Here is an 18,006-nt window from a genome sequence, read left to right on the forward strand (position 1 = left end):
TGCAGAGTACTGGGCTCCACCTGCAGAGTTTCTGATTCAGTAGGTCTGGGTGGGACGCAGACATGTGCATTTCTAACAGCTGCTGCTGGCCCAATGACTCCCACTTTGAGAACCTCTGGTGTAGCTGAGTCCCACAGGCCCTGCTGATTCTGACTTTTGGGAGTCAGCTTTTTCTTAGCTATCTCTTCTGTTCTACATTGATTTACAACGGATTGTTTTATAAATGGGACACAGCCTACTCTACCATGTGAATAGCTAAAAACATCTCAGACCCCCAGCTTTGGTTTGTTATCTGATTTTCAGCAAGTGGGCTTAGGGCTTCAGGAAAGCCAACAACTTTCTTGAATTTAATTAGTTAGGAATAGAAATACGAAGATTGTTCACCCGTCTTCCCCGCCCCCATCCACTGCAGCACGATGTTCTTTGGGTTGACTCTGTGTGACTCCAGAAAGCAGCCCTTTTTCCAGGGAGAACCCAGATCCTTAGGCCTCATTTTGAAAGCCTTCTCCCTACATAATCTGCGTATCCATCAGGTCTTGGGATAGGAATGGCACTGGGTGAGGCTGTGATGTAGCTAAAGTTGATTTGAGAACTTTGCCAATTTTCTGCCCAGGACCCCCTCACCTGGACAACGTCTCTTTGTCCTTCAGGTCACAGCTTAAAGTTCAGTTCCCCCAAGAAGCCTCCTCTAACTAACCCCTCACGCCAGCCAGGCTGGGTTCTCCTGTTGTTTGTTCTATGCAGTGTTCCCCTATAGCACTTACCACCTTTGTTACAAATCCCGTTTAAGTGATCTCCATTACATGAACGTGCCTGCTCTAAAAGGGCAACACCATCCCTGCTTTGTCCACCAGTGTTATCACAGCACAGGGCCTGGATCCTGGTGGGTGCTTAGTAAATATGTGTTGCACGAATGCTATAAAAGGCAGGCTGTGAGCAGATTCCAGCCACCATATTTTATTACAAGGAAAGCTATCAAACAGTCTATACTATACGTTCTACTATGTGCAGTGATGGTTGCTCCAAAGGAACGACACAGACAAGCCCTCAGAAGAAACAGACACACTGATAGAGAGCCTCAGAGTCCCTGGCAACTGCAGCCAAATCTTTCATACCCCTCCTGCCTTCTCTCTGGGAACCTGGCACCTGGGGACTAGGTATCTCCCTACCAGGCACCCTGGACCTCCTCCCTCCAGACAGCAGCTTCCGAACGCCCAGCTTCACCCCTCCCACACCTATAGTTTGGAGATAGGCATTTGAGTGAAGTCAGTGGAAGCCCCCGCAGCTCACAGTATGCCCCACCCAACAGGGCCTAGAGAGCTGGTCTGGGCGAAGCCTGCATTTTCCCCGTGGGGTGGTGTGAGTCTAGCGCGACCCTGAAATGCCTGGCCCCAAGCAACAGCCCGAATCTCCTGACTCCTGGCTCAGACTCTGGGCTCACAAATTCTGCATCTTGAAGCAGACAGGTGGCTTCAGATATAGGAATGAGATATGAACTTCGTACACTTTTTATCCCCAATGATGTAATTCCTTACTATTGAATATAACTTTATAATGAAATTCAACCAAACCTGAAAATTCTTTATTTAGAGAAGGCAGATTATTTATTACAGGTGAAGTCTACAAACTGACCAGAAGTATACCCTACAGATGTTGACTTTGAAGACTGTGCCTACATTTAATGGATGGATCCATTTTCACTGAATGAGCACACATCAAAAAGGATATCTGTCTGCCCAGGCACAGTAGTAGGTTATGCTTGTGCTTACCTTTTTGGTTCCCAGAGCTAACCCTTCTTCCTTTTAAACAGTCCTATAATCCACCCATTTGCTGAATTGCAAGGCCCTGATGAAGGAGAGACAGCAGTATGGTGGAGACCAGAACCTTCTCCACAGGACAAAGTGTGCTGTGTTTACTGAGAGTTGCTGGACGTGGGCAGGTGGAGACAGTCTAGAGCCCAACTAAAGCCCAAGTTAGCCAGGAACCCTGGAAAGCAGATTAGTCTGGGGTTTCCCCATTGTCTTTTTCAAAACAACCAATTCATAAGTGGGGCAAGGAAGGAAAGTCACCAAAAAAGATATGTAGCCCAAAAAATCTACAGAAACTATAATAAAGCTCCCACAAAAATTAACCCTCTGAGCTGTGAGCCAGGTGCTTGAGGAAGGAGACAGGTGAGCACTTCTCATTTTGCTCACTGCTCACCGTGGTCATTCACTGGGGCAGTGTGGGAGGGTCAGAGGGTGAGGAAAAAGGCTTTCCTCTTACGTCTGGCACAGAGAAGAACTAAGTAACCAAGTGTTCCTTTGTGTCTGTTTGGATCTACCAAAAGGCAGACACCAGTATGACACTAGACATGCAAGAAATGTATGGGGCAGGGAGAGCCTGGGAAGGCTAAAGGGAGAGAGAGCAAGAGAAGGTGGAAAGAGCCTCAAACCACAATGCAGGTGGCCTGTGACGACTATGGGACAGAGGAGGATTGGGTATGAGGAGTCTCAGACAGCAACTCCAAGAAAGGTTCAGCCAGGCCAGTGGAGAATTCTTACATCATTTTATAGATGGAGACACTGAGGCCTTAAAAGGAGAATGTAGACAAACAAATTTTATGAACAGAGATGCAAAAATTCTCAACAAGACCCTAGCAAACCGAACCCAGTAACATATGAAAAGCATTATGCACCATAACCAAGTGGGATTTATCCCAGGAATGCAAGGCTGGTTCAACCTATGACAATCAATCAATGTGATAAACAATATGAACAGAACAAAGGACTAAAAACCACATAATCATCTCAGTAGACACAAAAGGGAAAAGGACTTTCTTAAGCTGATAAAATGAATAGCAAAGCCCAGACTAAACTCAGGTCACCTGACTTCCAGGCCAGAGCTCTTAATAGTAGTCGGGGTGGGGATGGAGGGTGGAACTGGCCCTCGCAACTGCATACACTGCACTGAGCCCCATATTGAGGACTTGCTCCTTGTCCTTTCATCCAGTCCTCACAACAGCCCCTGGCAGTGGGCACTATGTCATCCCTACTTACTGCATAAGGAGCCTGAGGCTTAGAGAGATAATATGACTTACCTGAGGCCACCCAGCTGCCAAGCACATGAAGGAGCTAAGCCTAGACCTCAGGTTTCCTGCCTCCTGCTCTGGAACTTTCCCTTGCCCTTCACTGCTCTCCTCGTTGATTGGTGCTGCTGGACCGGTTCCATTAGTTCTCAGCTCACCTACTGCCAAGTCAAGTAGATGGGTTTTTTGCTGTAAGCGGATGAGAATGTCCTCCAAATTCTCTGGGGATAGAGCCCCCCCTCTCCTATGCCAGTACGTGACAACTCTCAGAGCCCAGGCTGTTGACCTACATCCGTGTAATCTGGGTTAAGCAGCCATTTACATATGTTAATGACTCAAACATCTTTATGAGGACTGCAGAACTGTAAAGAAGCAAGTGGCACTGGGGAGGCCAGGGGCCAAATGGTTGGAAGGTGGAGGGCAGCACGGAGAAGAGGGGAATGAGACTGTCCTTTGCTCCTGGACATGCTGAGGACCAGGCTGGCTGGCCTCTGGTGGAGGCCGTCCCAGTGAGAGCTCTTGCTTCCGGATGAAGCAAGAAAAAGAAGGCAGAGATTTCAGAGAGTCAGGTAGAGAGAGCGAGGCAGTTGGGTCAGAACTCAGAAGGCACCTTGGACTGGGAATCTGGAGTGGTGAGTTCTGGTCTTCTCTGATTTGGGGCAAGGCTCTTCCCTACCATGAGCCTCAGGGTCCATACCTACCAGGGTCCTCAGAGGGTGGCATTGCAGGGCTCCACGCTCAGAGACTGAGTCCCTGCAAAACAGTGCAGATAGATGCTCTCTGTATGTCTCTCTGACTCTCGGCCTCTCTGTCTTTAACTTGCTTGGCGATCTCTTTTCCCCCAATATTTTAATTGTGGTAAAATACGCATAATGTCAAATTTACCATCTTAGCTAGTTTTAAGAGTACAGTTCAGCGGTATTAAGTACATTCAAACTGTTGTGCCTTCATCACCATCAGCCATCCCTAGACCTCTTTTCATCATGTACAACTGAAACTCTGTCCCTATGAAACAATAACGCCCCATGATCCACTCCCCTCAGTCCCCGGCAACCACCAATACTCACCTGGCAGGGGAGAGAACATGATCAGGAAGATGGTTTTCCTAGGGTGAGGCTTAGCCATTGTTTGGTAATCTTGAGCAAACCATGGGCCCTCTCCTTCTTCTCTTGAGAATGATGACTTGAGTAGGTGATCTCTCATTTCTCCTCGAGTTATGTTAGGGTCGTAGGGAGAGGAGTTAGCCCCAGGGAGACAGAATGGGTCAGAAGAAGACAAAAGGTGAGGCCTTCAGTAAAAGGAAAGCAGAGAATGATGCCCCGCTCCCATACCGGTGGGGAAGGAAGAAAACCCAGGTTGCTGTGTGAGAGAGGCATAGCAGGAAAGCACAGGCTTATTTGTCATTGGAATACCTGCTTGTGTATCTATATGGACAAAATCTTGCAGGGAAGAAGGCAGACGCCAAATCCTGAGCCTTGGAATGGTTGGCATTCCTGACAAGAATTCAGAGTGTCAACACCAAGCCACCCGAAACCCCATGAAGAGTGTGCTGAGCTGGGTCCTTACAGCCTTGATCCCACCCTCTTTCCCAGCGACTGGAGCATCTCCAGAAAGATCTGGGATCAGCAACAGAAAAGAAAAGAAGATCTAGATTCCAAAGTGACCTTTTTAACCTAAATGATGATGATTTTACATGAACTTGAGTTGTTCCTTTGACACACCATCATATTTTCTACTTACATGAGACCTGGGTTTTTTTTTTTTTTAATCCATATGATACCTACAGAGGAGCATATAAAACATAAAATAATAAAACCAACACCCATGTACCCGCCAGGACAGATTAAGAAATAGAACACTCAAAATATCTTAGAAGGGCCTCCCTGGTGGCGCAGTGGTTGAGAGTCCACCTGCCGATGCAGGGGATACGGGTTCGTGCCCCGGTCCGGGAGGATCCCATATGCCGCGGAGCGGCTGGGCCCGTGAGCCATGGCCGCTGAGCCTGTGCATCTGGAGCCTGTGCTCCGCAACGGGAGAGGCCACAACAGTGAGAGGCCCTCGTACCACAAAAAAAAAAAAAAAAAAAAAAAAAAATCTTAGAAGCCCTCCCTCTTCCCAGAGAGAGATAGCAGCTCTCCTGACTTCTGAGTGCCGACTCTAGGAACCCACCCGCGGCTCCTTGGTGACCTTCGAGCTCATTCTAGTTAGATTAGGTGCATCACCAGCCTCCTTAGGTAGTTATTTTCTGCATAGATTCCCACAGATGGATCGTCCCATCTCTTTTGTGTTGATCCTTACCAGTTTCAATCTTAGATGGAGACCTTGTCTTTTTTCAATATGTTTTAAGATCTTCTGATTAACAAGAATAATATATGCTCTTTGTAGTAAACTTTGAAAATGCAGAAAAGTGTAGTGAAAACACAAATCCCATGAGATAATGAAATACATAAATATACAATGTATAAATTAGCCAGGGATAACTGCTGTTAACGTGCTGGAATACACATTATTTTTTTTTTCTGTGCCAAAATATGTATTTCACATGACTGGCATTAAGCTGTGTATATAGCTTTTTCCTTTTATTGTGAAACGTGACATAGATACAGGAAAGTATTCAAGGCCTATATGAACAGTTTAAAGAAGTATAAAGTGAAAACCTGTGTCACTACTGGTTAGGTTGAGAAATAGAACATGGTCGACCCCCGAGTAGACCCCACACCCCTGCTGCCATGTGCCCCTTCTGGTAGAATTAACCACTATCTTGATTCCAACGTTCTCTTGCTTTTCTATATACTTCCACTACTTATTCATGAGCTCTTCAACAAGCAATCGATTTGTTTTGAAGAACCAAGTGGCAGGCGCCATCTAGGTGCTTAGGCAGCAAAGGGTCATGGTGCCACTATTCAGTGGAGGCTTCCAGAAGAGAAGCTGCTCCCCTCTTAGGGAAGTCAGTGACTAAAGGTACGATGGATCCGGCCATGTGTAGAGCCCACCGCCGTCAGGACTCCTGGTGGAGTCATGGGCATGGTACCGGACAGGCAGAAGAAATCTGGCCCGAGGGCTTTTTCTCGCCACAGCCTGCCTCCAGGCCCTCCAGCTTCCAGGTGGAGGTCAACAGAGAACACCTCTGTGGGGTGAAGCAAATCCGGGCAGCAGGATATGGAAGGCAGAGCAGGAAATTCAGCAGCAACTGGTCAAGCCAGATCTCTGCCAGAGCGGAGGAGAGGCAGATACCCAGGGGTGTGGAGGCGGGGTGGCCATCCAGGCATCTGCCTCACTGTGTTGGCCACCCACGTGCACTTCACCTGCCAGTGCCAGAGACCACCTGGGGCTGCTTTTCCTGAGCCTGCCACGTAGACCAAGCTGCCTTTCCACTTTCCCCTCTGCCATTCTGTGATTCAGCTTCCCTGGGGCCGTGGAGTCAGTTAACCCTGGTCTAGCTGCCTTTGAGCTTGGGGTAATGCATTCGCCTTATCCTTGCAGGATTGTGTCTTTAAAAACCAAACCAGACCAACCCCTCACGGGACTTTTAGTGGGGCTTTGCGAGGGAGTGAATTTAGGTGCATGTATTAGGTCTGCGGTCTCGATCCGGAAGTCTCCAAAGGAAATCCTGCCGCGCCCTTCCTCGGTTGTCTGAATGTGATGGGTTAGTCGGATGGCTTCTTTGGAGCCCCAGGGCCTGTCAGCAGTGCTTACTGCACGCAGTGGGGAGATACTGGACGGAATCGGGGGAGGATTCGGTGCGCATAAGCAGAAGCATTATGCTTTGGACGTGGTAGCTGTTCATCGACGTCACCCTCATCATCATGAGATGATAGGAGCCTTCCAGAAGCTGTCAGAGCCTGGCTCCAGAGGCTCTGGCCTCTCGAGAGCTTTGGTATCCTTTGACCCAGTCCCTGACGCTCCTTGCAGCAGTGCTCTTGACCTCACCTTGCTTGTAGGGTGATTCCCAGTGGCCCACGTAGCCTGACCAGACATGCAGTCTTCCTCCTCTTATAACCCAGCGTTACCAACGATGGGCACAGCCCTGGCCACTCTGCAAAAATGCCCCATGGAAGACAGCTCCAGACATTTAAACTTGGAAATACTAACATTCAGTTATATACATTTATAGAGGAAAAATCCAGAAAAGCTGAAAGGAAACTTTTACAAAATGCAAATTTACAGAAGAGATCCAGCAAATGATAGGATTGGTGCTACCTTAGAGGGTTTTTTGCAGAATCTCTCTAATGACCCTCCCACTCCCTGTACCACATGTATCAGAACAGAAATCCCTCAACTTGGAGTTATCCTCATTTTAGGATACAGTTGTTATAAAAGGAAAACAGCACTTGGGTCACACAGTAGCCCACCCAGCAGCCCTTGCACAGCTATGAGACCCTAGCAGCACCCCAGAATCTTTTTGCTGCTGGTCTGCTTATATATCACATTAGCAAAAGTTTCAGTTGGGCAATTGGATCAAGCCAAACTCGGGGCCTGGGCTTTGTAGTCAGACAATGTCTGGGTTCTAGTCTAGGCCCTGGCACTTACTAACGAGTGACCTCCATCAAGCTAGTTGCTTAACCTTTCTCTTTGTGCCTCAGTTTCCTTATCTTTACAATGGGATCATAACAGTGCCTCCCTCTTCGGATTGTTCTAAGAATTAATTAATTGAAATGACTCCAGGGAAGGGCTGAACCTAGTGCCTTAGATTAAGTTCTCAATAAATGTTTCTAATATTATCATCGTCGTCGTTTATTATTATTATTAGTCTATTTTACAAAGAGATAGGAAAAGTGATAGCTCCACTGAGCTATGTTGGCCAGAGCACGCCTTAGAGCATGTTCAGTTCTAGGAGGAGTGGATCAAGATGGTGGAATAGAAGGACGTGCAGCTCACCTCCACCCACAGGACAGTGCCTGGAACGTTGTAAAAGTGCTTGATACACGGCAGAGGTATTATTGTTAATTAAGACTACCACTGACTAACCTTCAGAGAGTACAGCATGCAGGCACTACACGTGTGTTAGTTAATTCGGTGAATCCTCATAACCTCTGCCACTCTATGAATGACGCAGTTCTATTACTTCCCCTTTACAGATGAGGATATTAAGGCACAGAAAGGTTAAGTAGCTTCCCGTAATTACATAGCTAAGAAGTGGCAAATCCATGATTCAAGCCCAGACCCTCTCTCTCCAGAGCCTGCACTCTTAGCCAGTATGGTGAAGAGCTGTGCTCTCCGTTACGGTCACCAGCATTCACAGGTGGCTATTTAAATTCATTAAAAGTGAATACAATTAAGAACTCAGTTCTTCATTTGCGCTAGACACATTTCAGGTGCTCTATTGTCGCGTGTGGTCAGTGGCTACCATATTGGACAGCGCATGTATAGAGCATTCTGTTCTTTCTGGGAGGATGATTCAGCATCATCTCAAAGTTCTGTGGGACTATGCTGCTTTGTTGAGCTTCTACGATTCTATTTCTTACAAAATCTCAGGCTTGAGTTGTATAGCTTTCTCCTAGTGTTATTAATAGATGCATGCTTGTGATATATTGAAATCCCATTTGCAATTGGCCAAGTAGTGTAATGGCAAGGAAGAGGCCAAGAAGTCTGACTCACATTACATTTTCCTGGTTTCCCAAAGCATTACTTCACATTTACAAAGTTGTCTCCTGTCACCTCTGATTGACAAGTCAGCACATTCATCCATTTGCCCAGAGATCCAGCTGCTTCCGCAGCTCTGCCTTGCCCTCTTTGAGCTCTCTGGATAGCATTTAGTACCCTAGCTGTTCATCTCACTCGTGACTTGAACAGCTGGGGCTGCCTTCTGAAGTCAGCCCAGCCGTGAGTGACCTTGGCCTCTGAGAGTCTCTGGCACACGCACCAAGTCTCCAGTTCCTCCTTCTGGGCTCTCTCTGCTCGCCTCTGTTACACGGTTAGTAAAGAAAAGGAGGAGTTAAACAGGATTTGCTGCCTGAACTTTCAGGATGAGTAAGTCTAGAAATCAACAAGCTCCCAGAAGTTAGTGGAATTACAGTACACAACTGTAACCTTGTGAATGCACATATATTTCCTTCTGACCTCCATGGCGAAGACTGGACCAAGATCTAAGCCAGTCAATAATCGATAAAGCCAGAGCAGTCATCTGCTTCTTGCAAAGCGTCTGAGTATCTGTGGAGGTTAGTCATAATCTGAGCTCCTTACGCCAGAGCCCATTTGTTCTACGGTGAGGTCACAGAATAGCCAACAGCGTGGGATTACTCCAGTGCGGATAAAGGACACCCGACTGCTTCTCTCCGTGTGCAGAGAAGGAGCCCTCTTCTCCCAAACCCAGCAGTTGCTTGGGTTTTAGTCACTCTATAGATCAGGTCCAGGTCTGTACCCACCTTCCTGCTGTGCGTCCTGGGTAAACCTATCTCCACTTCCTTGTCTTGTAAACTGGGGGCAGTCTCAAATATATGTGTGTGTGCACAGTTAGTGCAGTAAATGTTAGCCGATGTTATTTCCACGGTGATGATGATCTCTGTTCTACTGATGGGTTTTGTTAACCCAACAGCGTTGAAAAGAGATGAGTAAATGTGCTTCAAATGAGGGTCAAGGCTCACTTTTATCATTAACATTCATCCCCAAAAGAAGCCAGCACAGTGCTCACAGGACTGTCATATCCCGAGTGCCTGGGATATCATGCCAAGCTCATAACAGATACAGTCAGTTGAATTTTCCAAATATTTGCTGAACCCTTTGCCTGTGCCAGGCACTGTCTGGGCACCAGAGGGATTTAAAGATGATTAAGACTTGGCCCGACAAGGATGTTCAGTCAGCCAGAGGAGCTGGACCAAAGGAGAGGCAGAATTCCCAGGGTGGATCTCCAAGGACATGCAGGGTTCCAGACGGGAAACTTGGAGAAAGGGCCGTCTGGGCTGGCGAAGCAAGGAACGTGAGCACAGGGGACTGAACACGGGCGGCAGCCTGTCTGGGGAACTCCAAGGACATGGGTATGACTGCGGGGTAGTGTACCTGACACCATGGGACAGGAAGCCTGCCTGCCAAGAAGGCAGGAGGCCAAGGGACAAAGCGCCCTAATTGCAAAGTTTAGCAGGATGTGCTTGGGGCTCTAAGTGGCTGCAAGCCATTAGAGGGACCCAGGGACAACCTCGTTCCAGCAAGTTCTCTAGCAATCACGGGAAGCCCAGTGGGTGTGAGCTCTGTGAAATCGGGCACCAGCATCAGGCACTATCCATCCCAGGGTCTGATTCTCTGAAATTTGGAATCACGCGGAGCCAGCCAGTCCGAGAGGTAGTAATCATGCCCACCAATTATGTATGGATTGACTTGCTTTTCTGAGATTTTCAGTGATTCCAAAGAGAGAGGTGGGTTTACCTTATGTGTGGAAACCTCTAGGCGTTGAAAAGTCCCAACCACTTTTTCTTTGGAAGCTGGACCTCCCACTTGCAGGGCGTGTGACAGCAGTTTCTTTTCCAAAGTAAATAAAACGGAGAAGACACACAAGCATCAGCTACAAAGCTCCTTGTCAGTCAGAGTCAAGACTGAATCTCATCTAGTTTATTTCTTTTCTTTTTTTAACCAAGGATTACACCGGTCCGCGAAGTGCCTGCTCCCATTCTGCTCCACTTGAATGGGTGGCTGCAGCCCCGTTCCCAACTGCTGCCGAAACAGAACTGCCCACACCGTCGGGGCATCTTCTGCTGCTGGTAATTTCCATGTGCCACCTGCAGGGTTTTTTCTGCCTGATGAACTACCGAGGCACTGTGAGCGTATGTTCATGCTGATGGGGGTTCTTGCTTCTTGACCCGTCACTAATATCCTACAAGTCACATGAAGCTACCAGGGATTCCTGAGCAAAAGCTTAAAATGCTTCAGTTCCCTACAAATAAGCCCCACTCATTGCTTTCGGACTGTGTCGTCATGGGGTGGGCAAGGAATCAGACCTCTAGGAATAGTTGCATATCGGGATTGTAAAAACTCCTACGTGGCTATAAAATAGTGTTTTGAATTATCAGGGCACTAGGTATGCAGGCACAAAGAATAGTCCATTGTAGAGAGCAACGTTTCTGCTCATGTCCCAGATGACCTTGGTCCAAGGACAAATTGGAGCTTGACGAAGTGAAGCTTCAGGTGGCCAGTGAGCTCAGCTCTGCACTAATGCACCAGCCCAAGGGGAGGGGCGCCGGGCCCTCTGTAGTTGGCTTATCGTCAGAATGGCAAAGAAGTTTTCTTTCCCACGTGCAGTGAGTTCACTTGCTAAGCGTATTTCACGTGGTTTTTTGGTTTTGTTTTTCTTTGGGGAGAGGGGTGTCATCTCTAAAACTCTCCAAGTAGTTAGGCTTTCTTCCTAATCCCATCTTTAAATATTTATAATGTGTTCTTAAAATTTTGCCTGGGGCTCTCTTGTAAAATCTGGCCTGTACTTTTCTTAATGACACACTTGAACAGTTTCTACATTTCAAAGCTTGTTTTCCATATGCCAAGCTAATCACACACATGCACACACCATGCCAAGCTTCATGTGGACCTGGGAACCAGGCAAACCTGGATTTGAATCCTCCCCTGCTACTAACTAGCTGTGTGACTTTGGGCAACTTCGTTAACCTCTCTGGGCCTCAGTGTCCTCATCTGTAAAATAAGGACAATAATCGTTCCTGCCTCATATACAGCTGTTTCAAGGATTGAGTGAGACTGAGTATTGAAAGCACTTGGGTTAGTGCCTGGCATGTAGCAAATGCTCGATAAATTCAGTGGTGGCAGTTTTTATCGTTAATTCAAATATGGCATCCAAATATCTACTGGCCTGTCATCCATCACAGAGGCTTGCCCACAGTAGGCGCTTAGTCATGTTTATTGTCATGAATTGAATTGACTCCAACTGTTTAGCTTAGATGCGGAGGATAAATATTTCCCTTTCTACTGGGCTGTTTGATAGACACAGGTGATCACTCAAAGCTCAGGTGTTAAAAGCACGAGAGTGAAGAGGCTGCTTCACGTAGAAAGACCTTCTTCTCAAGGCAGGCTCCCCCTGGTCCTCTTGGGCACCCCTGTGGCCAAGCGCTCGGTGCGCTCGGCAGGATGTCAGAGCTGTCTCGGCAGCTCCTTGGAGTCTTGAGGCTTCCTGTGACGTGGATATCAAGTGTGAGGGTTTTTAATTACCTTTGGCTGAATCATTTGGGTCAGATGTTCAATTCGGGTGAAATCTCTGCCTTCTAAAATATGACGGAAAGGGGAGGTGCCACTCACACGCAAGTCCTGAAACGTGGGGGCCCCAGCAAGGTGAAGTGCAGTGAGGGCTGCCACTCAGGGCTGGGCTGCTGTGTGGTTTCCACTTGACTGCTTGGTTTTGCACTCACCATTTGGTTTTGCAGATTCCTCACCATGTGTCTACACACACGTACCTACAAACCAGTTTAGAATGGTGTGCTCTGTTGCGGGGGAGGGGCGTGGGGAGGGATCGGGATTGGTCAAGGTCATTGCTGATGACCTAGCTTGACTCCCACTTCCAACAAGACAGTGACTGATGGAGGCAGAGGCTCCTTAACTGAGACCCACGGATGAGTAGTAAGTGGTCCAGAAAACCCCTGAGATTATATGTAAGATGTCGGTGGGCTTGGAAGGGGGAAACACCAGCGTAAGTGCTTTTTCTGTGGAGAGAGACCATAGCTTTTAACCGATTCTCAAAGGAGTCTGTGACCCAAGACAACTAAGACCACAAAGCTGTTGGGTTTGGTTGGCCCAGACCAGTTGGTGTGTCTAACCAAGCACCCAGACGACCCCGCTAGGCGGTCAGGGCAGTGACAAGAGCAGTCAGAGGCATGTCGTGGCCATGCCGCTGATGGACTCTTCAATGGTTGTTGTAGACTCATGTAGACAAAGCCTGCAAGCTTGGGGAAGCCAGGCCCCCCCAGGTCAGCCTCGGGCGACAGCCCCCATCCTGCCAGGCCCTGGGGAGTGAGTCCTTCCTGCCCGGCAGCTCCTTTGCTCAGGAGCTGGCCCGAGTCACCTCCTCGTACAGCACCTCAGAGGCAGCGCCCTGGGGCGGCTGGGATCCGAAGGCCTGGAGGCAGGTGCCCGCTCCACTACTGCCTAGCTGCGACGCTGTCGGTAAGTCACTTCCCCCAGCCTCGCTTTCCTCATCTGTCAGCTGGGCACGGTCCCCTGCTCAGCCTGCCTGCCTGCCACACAGGGTTGTTGGGAGGCACAGAGGAGGTGACAGCCCGGCCCGTAAAGCTCTGTTCACCCAGGAGGGATTTCTAGCAGAGAGACCACCCAAGCAAGCAGAGTGCTTCCGGCGCCTCAGCCTCATCTCCGGGGCATTGAGTGGGGATCGCCCTGGGCACAGTTGCTCCCTCCCTGCTGTTGGCCTTCCAGCACCCCAGTTCATTCCCTGCCTGTCTGTCCCTGCGGCCAGGCTGTGAGTCCGTGAGGCACAGGGGCTGCGCTTCTGCACCTCCGAATCCCCACCCACCCGCCCCGACCCCGTGCCTGCCTGCTCCATAGCTGGTGGGCGCTCGGGAACTGCCTCTCCCTCCAGCGGTCTGCTGTGGACTCTGCACCCCGAGGTGTTCTTTGACCCCACCTGGGACTCACACACCCCAAGAAGTGGGAAGTTGGATCGCCCCACTGGAGGACTGGTAGCCCTGGGGGAGGGCAGGCAGAAGGAAGCCGAGCCAAGCCTGTCCAAGATGGCTGTGAGTTTGCATCATCCTGCAGATTCTAAAAGAAATGGCTTGACTTGCCCTAAGGAGTCACGTTAGTGGTCATGAGAGCAAGATGGTGGACGCCAGCCAGAGCGGGCCTTTGCAGAGAATTTCGTTTGGCTCGTGGAGTTGTTGTTCTGGTGCATGAAATATCAGTGTGTACGGGATGTCAGACCTCTCTGCAGAGAAAGCTAGAGAAATGAGCATTGGCTGAGTGATAGTGATCTGAAGATGCTCATCCAGCTGAAAGGACCTCCGGGATTCTGGCCTTTAATGGAAATGCTGCTTCGGTACGTGAGGCCTTGCTCTCCCCATCCCACCTGCCTCGGCCCGCAAGAACAAGCAGTGCTTTCCATTCAAGGGCTATCGATTTTTCTCTCTCTTTTTTTTCCCCCTTTTCTCTGTGTGGTCTCAGAGTCACAGTGCTCTTTGGCTTGTCCAGCACAGAGCTGCCAGGGAAACAGAATTAACAAAATGGATGGGGACATCGTCCACTCAGGATGTCTCTGAGTTCCACCCTGGTCTGACCTGTTTTTCCCTGTCCCCAAAAGGCAAAAAAATGAGGGATCCAAGCTAGCTTGCCTTGAGAGAATTCATTTCCCACCTTATTATCTCTCTTCAAAGCCAAGCCAGGCCTTCCACCCTGCACTGGAGGGGGGGGGGCGGAGGCTTGGCCCTCAGATCTTCCCTACGAAGCTTTGGAAGTTGGGCCCACCTCGGGGGGCTTTGAGGGACAGGACCTCCAGCTCAGCCATGACTCAGGAAGACCAGACACAGTGTGAGACGGAGGATGCAGGCACCCCAGGGGAAGAAGAAAGGCGAGCTGCAAAGACATTTGTTTCCTTTGCGGCCAGATCAGTCCCAGCATGTAGACCCAGCCCTTCCGGGACCAGGCAGCCCTGAAACCACCAAGATGGAGGTGGAGTCAGGAGAGAGTTCGTATAGTTGGAGGTCAACTGCAAAGGCAGAAAATGGAAAAGAAAAAAGCTGAACTACAGCTCTGGTCATTTTCGATGGCGCTGATTTTGTGAAGTCCCCAGTGGCAGCTTCAGATCGGTTCAAACCCAAGGGCAGCATCATGACCGTGGGGGTGGTCCGTGTCTCCTGCTCCAGAGGCCCCAAGGGTCAAAGAAAGACCCCAGCAGGCCACTGGTGCCCCGGCCTCCGAGTGTGGCAGGTTCCCATGTACCCTGAGGGCCCCATGGCCTGAGCCTGGGTTTCTGCTGTGCCCGCCCACTCCCCATCCCTTCACTCTGTATTCTCTTTAGTAGATGTGCCACCATTGGCAATGATTTTCTTTGATTGATTTGCTTGCGTCTTGTCAGTTGCCCCCTCCATTGTAAGCTTCATGAGAGCAGAGACACACAGTGCCACCCCCATGCCTGGGACAGAGCCTGGCCCATGGTAGACCCGTGAGAAATGTCCATCAGCTGACTGACAGAGGGGCTCACCAGGCTGCCAGGTAAACCCTATATCTTCCCACCCGGAGTCAGGGAGGCTGCCCTCCGGGTAGGGAAAGGCATTGAGCAGAGGCCCGGGGAAAGGGCAGGTGTGCGGCCGCCCCTCTCCCCACCCTGGCCTTGGCCTCTGAGGTCCGCAGGGAAGAGTGGTGGCCTGATGGCCCACTCAGCACTCCTGTGTGGAGGCACTCTGGAGAAACTGAGTCACGGGCTCAGAGAGTTAGGAGCGGGGGTTAGGAAGCACTGAAGCTGGCCTGCCATTCGCTGTGGGCAGCCCGTTTCTGAAGGACACCTGAGGAGAGTTTTAGCCTAAGAGCATCCACACCCCCTCAAACAGGGCTTTGGGTCTGAGGAGGCCCCACCCACGGGCGTGTGGGAGTCCCTAGAGTTCAGATCTCCATGCAGAACGCTGTCTTCCTGTCATTTCAAAGGAAAAGTCACAAGAGTGGGTGAGTTGTTTCCAAATTTGGCTTCCCAAAACCACAAAAGAAGGTGCTTTTCCTATTGGAGGAAGAAACAAACCAACCAACCCACACACTAGAGCTCGCTAACCTTTGAACCTTTAACACAGAGGCAGGCGAGTGGCTTCTGCTGTGGCAGGCTGGCTCTGCGTGGGGCACCCAGGGCCTTGTCTACTGGGAAAGGAGAAGGAGCTGCCTGGTGCTGGAAAAAGGAAGCCCCTCCCTCTGCCCCTTTCCCCCTCCCCCTCTTCCCCCTTTCTCCTCCTCTTCCTCCTCTCTATCTCCCTCTCCCCCCTCCCCTCCCTCTCTCCCTCCTCTGTCCTCCTGTCTCTCTCCCTCCCCCGTCCTTCCCTCTCTTAACTGTGCTGCACAAAATAAGGCTTCAGATCCGTCCCTGCATTCCCCCAGAGCTATTCCCTTGGAGTCCCCTTCCCAGTCAGAATGCTCTCCTCTTGGGGATCGTGGGGCAAGTAACTTCAGGCCGAATCTGCCCGAAACGCAGGAACCCTGTGTGCGCATCCGTGTGGAAGGCTTGCTGATATTCTGCCTCTGCCTCATCCCCCATCCAGTTAGAGCGTCCCTGGGTCTTAGGAAGTGGTTGAATCAGTCATGAGACCGTTCTTGGCCTGCAGTGGGGAGAGGACGCATCAAGTGTGTGCTCTGGGGATCACAGGAGACATCCTCCTGTGGTGGCCAAAGGGTGAGGCCCATAGGGCGGCCTGGCCTCCCGGGGGGCCCAGTGTTGGGCTCTGCTGTATTGGGGTTCGGGCCGGCCCTTTGCCTGTCTCTCCTGCCTGTGCCTATAGCACCCGCAGGTGAACACTAGCCCTCAAGCGAGCCCCCAGAGCTTCCTGGGCATCAGCATGAAGCTCCTAGAAAGGCAGCCCCAGGACTTCCTGGATCACCATCCTGGCCGAGGCCTGTCTGTGAAGGTGGCCCCTTGGGCAGGTGGGAGGAGGAGCCAGGGCCCTCGTTCCTGGGGAGACTTCCTTCCGGGGACCGCGTGGGGAAGCACACCTAGGCTCACACAGGGCCCACCTGACGCTGCCCCGCCGGCGTCACCTGGTACAGCAGCACCCAGCTCCATGACAACCGACCGCAGCCCTAGGAAAGGCAGTCCTTGGATGAGCCCCTCCATAACCATGCTGGTGAAAAGCCACAGGTTGCCTGGGCCATCCTTCAGAGTGTCCATCACTAAGCAGCCACTTTCAGCCACTGCTTCCTCCTGGTCACTGAAAACATTTGTCATTTCCTGTTTTCTCCATTTTCCAACGATTCTAATTGTCAGTGTCAAAAGGCAACAACTGTTTTCTTGGGGCTTATCTTTGGAGCACATTGATTCAGAACAAAGGATGGGGGCCTCCGTCTGCAAAACAAAGGAAGCAGCCTCCTCGGGAGGCCTGGAGAGAATGCTCTGGTTGCTCTGCCAGGGACAACAGGACAGGCCAGGAGCAGAGGGCTGGCGGTGCCCCCCGGATGCCCCAGCAGCGTGAAGAGACCCCCGCTTGATGGCGGCACCCCAGGATGGCAGAGTCCCGTCCCCCAGGCCGGCATCGGCCGTGCCCTTTGGACTTGGGAGTTTCTGTAGCCGTGCCACTCACCAGACTTTCGCTTAAACTCTGGATGCTCTGGATTTTTGTGCTTCCTTGGATGAACACTGGCCAACATCCCGTTGTCCCTGTAACTGTGGGCCATTCGAGAAGCACTCCCTTTCATCTGGCAGACGCTGCCCACTTCCTCCACTCTGACCTCTGCCCCAGCCTCGCCTTCACTTTGGTTTCCCAGGCCCTGGGGGTGTCTTTCCTCTCTACCTCCTTCCCTTTGGACTCTTCTGCCTGTCCCCTGCTTTGTCTTTGGTCGCACTCTGTAGCCTCCACCTGCCCTTCCCCCACTCTGTACAACTTTCTGTTATTTGAAGAACCTAACGGAGCAGCTGGTGGGGATGGAGTTAGGGCTGGTGTAGACAGCAGGGCACAGGAGCCAGTTCCTGGGAGCAGCGGGCTGGGGAGGCAGAGGCACTGGATCTGCAGTTAGGAGACAGTGCACTTCCCCAGCTGTGTCGCCTTGAGCAAGTCATTTACCCTCTGTGAGCCTCAGTTGTCATGTCAGTAAGCTGGGGCCATAGGTCTTCTGCTCAGATCTCCTAGGGCTGGTGGGAGGTTCGCTGGGAAGAACAGAGGTGAGAGGGCCGCCTTCAGAAACGCCTGAGCAGCTCAGGCAGAGCTCAGGGCTCCCGCAGCTCCCCCAGTTCCCGATGGGGTGGCCCTGGGTGGTCACGTGACCCCTGTGCTCCTGAAGTCCTGTCTCCCCACCCCACGCTTTAGCAGGAA

The 18,006-nt window shown here is 50.7% G+C and overlaps 1 protein-coding gene across 11 annotated transcripts in view; it reads left to right on the top strand.

Annotated features, from left to right (window-relative positions):
* Window positions 1-18,006, top strand: part of MAMLD1 (mastermind like domain containing 1) — a 110,054-nt gene that overhangs the window by 88,186 nt on the left and 3,862 nt on the right. For 4 of the 11 annotated variants that reach the window (XM_082610872.1, XM_082610877.1, XM_082610875.1 and 1 more), the window contains one exon: window positions 10,636-10,758. The exons of 3 other annotated variants lie outside the window; for them this stretch is intronic. In XM_082610872.1, coding sequence (XP_082466998.1) covers window positions 10,636-10,758 — 123 coding nt within the window. Of the gene's footprint in view, window positions 1-10,635; window positions 10,759-12,915; window positions 13,160-18,006 lie in introns of all 11 variants that reach the window. 4 more of the 11 variants (XM_082610881.1, XM_082610873.1, XM_082610882.1 and 1 more) reach the window with 1 other exon arrangement.

The sequence above is a fragment of the Mesoplodon mirus genome, assembly GCF_964341445.2.
Source record: "Mesoplodon mirus genome assembly, chromosome: X".
NCBI classification, from domain to species: Eukaryota; Metazoa; Chordata; class Mammalia; order Artiodactyla; family Ziphiidae; genus Mesoplodon; species Mesoplodon mirus.